Source organism: Bemisia tabaci, chromosome 5 (genome assembly GCF_918797505.1).
Source record: "Bemisia tabaci chromosome 5, PGI_BMITA_v3".
In the NCBI taxonomy this organism is placed as follows: Eukaryota; Metazoa; Arthropoda; class Insecta; order Hemiptera; family Aleyrodidae; genus Bemisia; species Bemisia tabaci.
Window position 1 is genome coordinate 964,179 of NC_092797.1, and position 9,120 is coordinate 973,298.

The window sequence follows — 9,120 nt, forward strand, 5'->3', positions numbered from 1 at the left end:
ATTAATAATGAGGCATCGACTGATAACATATTTGAACTTTTTTCGAAGAGAAAGGGGTGTCAAAGTTACATATCGACGGCGAAACTGCAAAAATGCGTATTTCAGTTGCAGTGTTTCGAAATCTCCGCTTCTATTTTATTTTTTAAAAAGAGACCGAATCAACACCATGCCTTGAAGTTTTTATAGAATATTCTTCTTAAAGAGAGGAGAAATCACTGAAATTTTCAAAAAATGACATTCAGTTAGTTTTCCATGTAGAAAATAAAGTACCTATGACAGGAAGTCTGCAACGCCGCGCCGTAAACCGAAATACCTATGCATTTTTGCAGTTATATCATCGATGTGTAAGTGAAAAGAAACATAGGACATCGTGCCCTCACACACATTTTTATTGTTTTCCTCGGCATTGCTTTTACCGAATATACTTCGGATACCTAGGTACCTATTTTCTCCATCGTCATCTGGCATAGGTACACAACTATTGAAAAATCTTACTGGATATAGAAATGTGATAATGTTTATTGAGCAATGAAAAAACAAGAAAAAATACAATGATATAAAACGAAATACATAAATTTCAACTTTTCCGAGAACAGAACTATACATACAAATAGAGTATAGAACGTTTTTCACAGAAGAAAAGTTCGACTTTTATAACTCAAAAACCTCGATATTTTGAACGGTGCGGTAACTCAGCAAAGTGCAAAAAATCATATCGGACCAAATTGGCTTTCATTGGTGAAGAACTTCAAAAGCCCATCTCTTCCCGGGCGCCTTCATTTTTCGCAATGCTCTACGCCTCACCACGCAGTAAGTTTAGTTGCCTATCCGACGGGAACCCAACTGAGGACATAGATTTTACCACTTGAGTACGCGAATGTAACACCAGCTCACAAAAAGCCAGTGTTGTTTCGGGTCGAGTGATTTTTCCTAGGTGTCATTCACATCAAGTGGTGCTGAATCACACTGAAGTAGTGTTCCTCAAAGATCGAATATTAATATAAATAGAGGGGCAGACCTAGGATTAGATCCGGGAGTCTTCTGATTACCAGCCCAGTTTTTTGCTCGTTTAAGGAAGCGAATGCTGCATTTCAGCAACCATATCAGTAGTTAAAGTTAAGGCATCAGTCTGCGCATGCGCATTACTTGTGGCGTGACCTCCCCCCCCCCCCCCCCCCCCCCACATTTCTAGCGATATTCAAAACCGATAATTGGACGTATTTATGTCAAACGGAACTAAGCGCCAATTTGAGTTCCTTTTGAGGAATTTAGAATGCCGGATAGCGCGTTCTGTCAAACGTGACATAGGCCTTGTCTCCACGGGACGTTTTCATGGGATTTGTCCCAAGTTCGAATCGCAGGAATGAAACTTCTGGGATTTTTTCCCAGTTACCGTCTCCACGGGACGGGGCTCATACAGTCCTGCGACTAGTTTGCGCGGGAAGATAAATTGGTTAAAGTCGAGTATTTAACCGGGATTAAAATAATAATTGCACTCAATTGACAATTAGACACATTATTTTAACTAAACAAACATTAACAATGTAGTAATGAATAAAATATCGCACAATTCGTTTTCACTTCTTCTTCTTCTCTCAGTGGGTCCTAGGGGTACAAGTACCATACTTGGTACTGGGAAAAATATTGATTAACTCAATATTTTTCCCAACTTCGTAAGTGGGATTTTTCCCTGGCACAAATCTCGTGAAACGGCTCGTGGAGACAAGGCCTAAGCGCCGTGAAAAAGCATTGCGAGCGAGTATAGGACGGAATGAGCCCGACGCCCGTTTCTGCCGCCAATCCAAGCCCCCCCCCCCCCCCCCCCTCTACCTTCCTCACCATATGGCGCTTAGTTCCGTTTGACAGAAATACGTCCAATTATAATGTCCTCACAACGCACTTTCAACACCTTTGAACCAACTTATGTTGAAGTTAGCCAGTGTTACATATCACTGATAAAGTTCATTCCCAGTCACGCCGAAATCCGATATTGTTTAGTGTATACAAGCCTTGAATTCATTTATTTCTTGTCCAAGAAGAAATTTTAATTCATAAAAGTGACAATAGCTTCCAACATTTTAACAAATTTTAACTGGATTGCATTTTGTAAAAAGGAACCACAAGCATTCCAATGTCGCTAAGCATTGTGCAACTTTTTTTTTACCTTTTTTTTACCTAATCTGATCATCTTTACAAGTTTTATCTTTACCCTTACTCCCAATATAATATACATTCAGTGCAAAAAATTACCTTCATAAATTTAATTTTTTGCAAGGTTCTAGTCATTTCATTGCAAGAAATGGACGTATTTCTGTCAAACGGAACTATGTGCATTATGACGTGAGCCCTGGTATGCATAAATTCTTATGGGTCTCAGGGCTCATGTCTTAATGCACATAGTTCAATTTGATAGAAAAACGTCCAAATGTAAGTTGCACAATCACAATCCTATAGCAACGTTTGAATGCTTTTGGTTCCTTTTCGCAAAATGCAACCTAACTGTGTCCAAACCTCTTTACCACCCAAGTACCCAAGTAGCAGTGGCTCCAATAAATTGCAATTACAAAATAGAATTATTGCTCCTGTATGGGAGCCTTTTGTTTATTCCCTACATTGCCTATCCTTTAGTGGAAAGGGCTCCTCTCACATTTCAAATGACCAATCTTCCTCATTAACGGAACTCAGCTTACGTTTAAAATCGGAGTTTATTGACCAAATGGTGTAAAAATATTCCAGTTTTATAGTTGAAAACAATTGCAATTTTATTGCATGCAATTGCAATTTTATTGCATGTAATTGCAATTTTATCTCAAGGACCATTGAACTGTGTCGCAATCTTGAGTGTCGCAACCCTATTTTTCAGAAAGTCTCTTTATCCTTCTCACTCCCATTTTTTCCTGATCTTTCTCTACAATAGAAATTTAGAGTCACGAGTCTGGAATAGGTATGTGTTGTGGTATTACGCAAAAATGAAGGAAAACCTTAGGTTTTCACCTGTCTCAAATTACTGAAGTTGTGACTCGTCAATTCGTCATTATGCTCTTATTGTTGAATGCGGGGACCACGCTTGCAAGCGACTAATCGAACTCCGAAGCATGACCCGATTTACCCTGGTAAAATTGGCGATAGGAGCTGCGTTTCAAAATACCATAGGAGTTCTTAAAGCCGACTAAAGAGGGCTATTGAAAATCATATAGCTGGCTGTAGAGGGCGGAGCAAATCATATAGCCGGGCTATACGAAGCTATAAAAAAGTACACAGTCGGGCTATAGTTCCTATCGCCGGGCTTCACACTTTATCGACATTGGCTATAAAAGGCTATAAGAAATTGTGTAGAAATTCATGTGCTTTGGAAATCACTAAAGTTTGATACGGAACTACCTTAATTTTTACAAAACACGCATTATATTTTCCTTTAAAACATAATTTTTTTTTCATCGATTGAAATGAGAATAATCCATACAGAGTGCGCAAACATTTCAAAATCATGAGTTGTAAAACGCTGACTCCGCGAGATTAAATATTAGAGCCTAACACAAAGCGGAGCGGCGACGCACTGGTGCCTACAAACCTAACAGGGATACTTCACGCATTGCGCAATGCGTGAGGTATCCCTGTTAGGTTTGTAGGCGCCAATGCGCATTTCGCTCTCTGCCCGCCCGCCGCGCCGCAGTGTGCCACGGTGCCTGAAGCAACTATTTCACACCAGAGATATTGCGCAGTATCATAAGAAATGGAAGGCGCTCCAACATATTAAGAATGACAAGCATCCTTCAAAAGTACGGAGCTTTCCTCGCAAAAGATACTACGGCACAAAAAGAGAGCGGTAGTCCAAAAAATAACAAAGTCCTAGTATCCGTATTTAGTAACGTTTAGCATAAACTTTATCGTCTGGCTGTTGCTTAATCGCCATCGGCTATAAAAGGCTATAAGAAATTGTACAGCCGGCCACAGAAGCTATTGGAAATCTTACAGCCAGCTTTAGGTCTATAGTATTTTGGAGCACACATTCTACTGCCAATTTTTACCAGGGTACGTAATATTTACCAGGGTACCCCTCTGGGTTGTTTAGATCTTGCTGCACACTCCCCACAACTTTTCGCCGCGGGGGAGGGGGCAATGACCGTTCGTAAATTACGAACTCAACACATTTTTTAGGCAAATATTCCGACTTTTTCATTGAAAAAGAATTGAATTGAGACGTAGCCGCGTCTCATCTTCGTTTTTCTCTTTGCACATTTTATGTCGCGGCTTCGACGGCCTACACTGTTAAAAATCCCGGCGCGAAATTCACGCCACACGCTGAATTTGACAGCTATGAATATGGAAGTCAACAGTCATCGCTCAACAGCTGAAATTTCGCAAGTTCGAGTTATTTTCATCCAGATGTGTATCAAATCTATTCGAATAGTTCAGACAAATCCGACATTATCCGATGGTCGTTGAGAATCATATTGCTGAATTTTGCGCGTTCAGGCATCAGGCCGATGACTTCCACATTCAAGCTACATTCAGCTCCCACATTCAGCGTCTGATTCCGGCGTGATTCCGGCATTACTCATTTGCTATTTTGGCCACCGGTTACCCTGGGTGGACCAAAGACATAAAGACGGAGCGCTCGTATCTAAAAGCACGGGGAAAAAGTGAAGCTAGGTTCGGCGCTGCGCGCTTGTGTGAGTGTGTAAATGAGCGCAGGAATCCATGGCGGCAAACGGAAATTTGATTTGAACTTGTCCTCTTGATTTTTGCATATTTCTTCTTCGAAACGTATTTTAAATTCCTAAAACGAATATACTAAGAAAGTTCGGTCTGCGTCCTAACATAATACACCTACTTTTGCTCGGTAACAGGCAGTAATCTCAGATAAAGTTAGTTTTTCTTCTGCTCATGGTGGTTCTGCAGGTTCAAACAGGCCGTTACAGTTCTAGATCAACGTTACTCCCAAATGAAATTAATCGGTCGACGACGGACTGAAACTAACCTAAAGTTAAAAAAATATGAGTGTGTACCTGAATTTGGGCAAAAATCAACCTAAAATACTTTGTTTCCGCAATTTTATTTATTAGTTCCCGCCCTACATTTGAATTCAAACTTGTCCCGATTTCGCCGCCAATCCTCTAGCCAATAGTAGAGGTGGTTGAAAAGAAGCTTCATTTTTTGCTTTTAGCCCTCCGTCTTTATGTCTTTGGGGTGGACGGATCCGGCGTGAAATAAATTCTGCGCGAATTTCGCGCTCTGGCGGGAGTGAAAATCTTACAAGGCAAACGCAAAACGGAGATGCCGCAGCATGGACTTAAATCCGAGTCGCGGCTGTGTTAGACGAGTGCGCTGCCACGTTGCCATTCGACGCTCGTATCAGAGTGCCCTGAATTCACCGCTACTTGAGGGAGCTCAACTATGATTCGTCCGTCGTTGGTGATATTCGCACGCTCTGATCCATTCACTCAGAGTGCGGCGCGATAATCCCGCTGGATTTTTTTCACGCCGGTTATTCACTCATAGAGTAAATCATTAATTTTTAACAGTGTATCTATAATTTCGGCCATGCTACGAGTGAGCTTTACGCCCACTATAGTTGGCGTGATCAGTCCGGTTGATCTTTCCTCATTGGTTTTTTAATGGCCCAGCATAAGATGGAGTGAGTGATAGCTCCTTTTTTTGAGCGGAGCGTTTTTCGGACTCAAACATGTAACTTTACTTCAGTCATAGTCATAGCCCTCTTCGGTTTTTAACCTCGGTCTTGACATCTCGCGCAGCTTCTCAAACGCGCCCCGAAGCAATCCCTCGTAACGATTCTATCAACATTATATCCATTCCCCTCAAGTTACGTCTAATTACTGCTCTCCCAATTTGACGCCATTCCGAACCTTTAAAGGTAGTGCGGATGAATTAGAACTCATACTATTTGTCGCGACATATGGTTGCCGATACCCTCTAAGGATTGCAATCCGGTGTAGGTGTGTGATATGGTATCACGTGGAATCGAAGGAAAATCCTAGCTTTTCACCTGTTTCAAATTACTGACGTTGATCAATGACGATGCTCACATAGATCAATGCGGAAATCGAGCGCGCAACCATTTGAATTCCGGACTGCAATTATCGTGCGTTTTCACTGTGCTACTCAGGTATAGTCGGTATCGATTTACATCATCAGCTTCCCCGCGTAAAATTACCCAAAATTCTTTGACTAAATTCATGCACCTCGCTTAAATTAAAATACGCTCCGCTAGAGTGCGCTGCCGGCCACAAGTCGAACGACAATCTCGGTAACGTGCATAAAGCCGAAAATTTAGTGTATCTTGACTTGAAATTCACTATTAACGAACCCGCGTAGCGATACACTGTTCGATCGACGATGGATTCAGCCTGCACGCAGTCATCCCCGCCGAATTCGCAGACTCTATAGTGATGTGACATACCGAAGTCGGGCGACACCTCTAACATGCCGTAACCTGGCATGAACTCCCAGATGAAATGATTGCCGAGTTCTTTGACCAACTCTGGCTTACAAATATATTTCGAGCGCTCTCTGTGTTGGTTCAATTTCACTTTTCGACGAGTCTTGCGGAGGGTCAAAAAGTTGTCGGTGATGACGGAATACTTGTGGTTGAGTCTTGCGTCGTCCGGCCATTGGAGGTAGAAGAACGTGTTTCGGAAGGAGTATCCGCCAGTCTTGCGGGTGTCGAACTTTTGGTCTAACCGGCTAGAAAGTGGGAACAATAAGATAATGAATTGTAAGGACAGAGAATATATTTTGTTGATGCACCCGCCATTTTAAAAAAAAAGTGGTGGCCTGCGACTTGCAGCGCCAAAATTGCTCTTTTTTACGTTCTTTCCAATGATGTAGGTATCGCTTGATGGGGAATCCTCATTGAAAAAAATGTTGGATTCATAGAGGGGGAGAAGGCTGAGGGGCCAATTTTTTTTTCACAAGAAACCCTATTAAACGATCCAGGCTGGAAAAGAGGGCACAGGAAGAAAACTTTTGGTGGAAGTCGCAGGTCGCTATCTTTTTTTGTTTCAAAATAGCAGGTAGGTGGATTTGACGTTTGCCGAACTTTCACCGTCCGCCATTTTGAAACAAATTAGGATAGTGACCTGCGACTTGTGTCGCAAAAGGAGGGAGGCTTTGAAAAAATGGGGGTGCGCCCCTTCCCTTATGAAGCCACGTCCCAAGAATTTTGAGAACTTGAAGGGTATAATTCTTTTGGACTGGGAACATCCGCAAAATTTCATTTTTTTTTTTTTCAGATAAATCAGAAAACAAATTTAGCTGGAAGGATACGGTCTTTTGAGATACCGTGTAAGATATTGACAGAAATAGGTACCAAGTGCCCGCACCTCGCACAAACTGCTGGGCTCTCAAACTGGCGATGATTCTTCAATTTCTTAGCCATATTTCTACACAAAATTCCTTGAAAATCTAAAGACTTGATCTATGGTGTGTCTTGAATACATCATCGTTTATCTCCAGAAATCATCACGCCGACGATCTTTGAAGGGCAACAGCCAACAATTCCATCGAAGAGTCTCTTTGAAGCCCCTAGTTTGTGTATGGGACGTGCGCTTTAGAAAAAACCAGTTTCACTTGACGGCATAAGGCACACTCTCCGGGGTTTTGTGCCAAGACAGTCGCAATTTTATACAGTAAAATGTGAGGTTTTTTTTCTTTTAAATCAAATCCCTCCGAAAATTATACTTAATCATGACGCCGAATGCTGATGCAAACTCCAATAAAATCATATCCAAACTAATTGGAAGTTAAATGAATTACCTGATCAGCCGAGGCAAAGTGAGCTGTTCCTGCGGGATGATGAATTCATCCAGATCGATGACAGCAGTGTGCGAGTAATGGTGCATACTGCGGTAAAGGCAATCATTCAGCGCTGCAAAAATTCCCACCATTCGGATCTCTTTGTCTGACGTCATGTCTAGTTTCCAAGGAAGGATCGTGACGATACCATCTTTAACGTACTGCTGGATAGCGCAGCTTCCTTCGCGCCCTATTGATACATTGTAAAGGAAGAAATGAGACATTCCCAGCAGTATGTTCAGCTCGATGAATTCCATCAGTTTATTCACCTAGATAAAAAAGGGGGAGCGAGACAGTATACATGGAATATAAATCATTTACTGAAATAAGTAGCGACAGTTGACAGGTTAGCAACACCGAAAAAGTCACAAAGGTTTGAAAACATTAGCGAGGGTAAATTTCTCATATTCGTCTTGTGAACAACGGAGACAACTAACTACGCCATCCTTCAGATTCTACAAAATTCCGTTCTCCTAAGTAGCACAGGTTATTATTAATTTATTGCAATCGACACTCCAGAATAAGAATGTGATGTGGTATCACGCTAAAATGAAGGATAATCTTAACTCTTCATTTGTCTCATAATCATTGTCAGATTACTGACGTTCATGAATGTAGGATTGTAGGCATAGCATAGCATGCTTGCAATGTTGCGCAACTATTCGAACTCCGGAGTAGGTATGTCATGTGGTATTACGCGGAAATGAAGGAAAATCCTAGCTCAAACCTCTCTTAAATTACTGACATTGGTGGCATTGATGAATATAGGCGTTATGCTCGCATCGGTTACTACGGAAATTGAGCGCGCAATTATTCGAAATCAGGAGCATTGCCGGATTTACGAAATTTTCATCTCTATATGGTCTTATACCGCCCCCAAGACACGATGTCCCCAGGGAAGGAGGGGGGGCATGCCGCACAGTGGATCGAGTCAATCAGAGAGGTCGGACATGACATTTTTGACTGAAACTGCAAATTTTGATGTTTATTTCGTCACATTTTAATTTCTAGGGGTGCTACCTGTAGAAAATTTCACGAGGAAACCAATGGCACCACTTTTAAAATCTCAAAGTTTTGTAGAAAGGGAGTTATAAGCGTTTAAAGTTTCCGAATCGTGTCCGACCTCACCTTTTGACTCGATCCACTGTATGCCGTTTGTAAATTACGTACCCAACACATTTTTAGATGCAGATTCGCCGACTCTCTCATCGCAGTGAAATTTAATCGCCGCGTTGCTGCGCTGCCCATCCAGCGACACGGTCTTCCCGGCAGCGCCCCATCTTCATTTTCTCTTCGCATATTTTG

General features: G+C 41.8%; 1 protein-coding gene across 1 annotated transcript; it reads right to left on the minus strand.

Moving 5' to 3' along the window:
• Window positions 1–180: 180 nt before the first annotated feature.
• Window positions 181–9,114, minus strand: LOC140224629 (beta-1,4-galactosyltransferase galt-1-like). The gene is made up of 4 exons (XM_072300590.1): window positions 8,986–9,114; window positions 7,777–8,084; window positions 6,329–6,705; window positions 181–215 (listed from the first exon to the last, which is right to left on the minus strand). The coding sequence occupies exons 1-4, from the start codon at window positions 9,112–9,114 to the stop codon at window positions 181–183; spliced, it is 849 nt and encodes a 282-aa protein (XP_072156691.1).
• Between the last annotated feature and the right edge of the window lie 6 nt (window positions 9,115–9,120).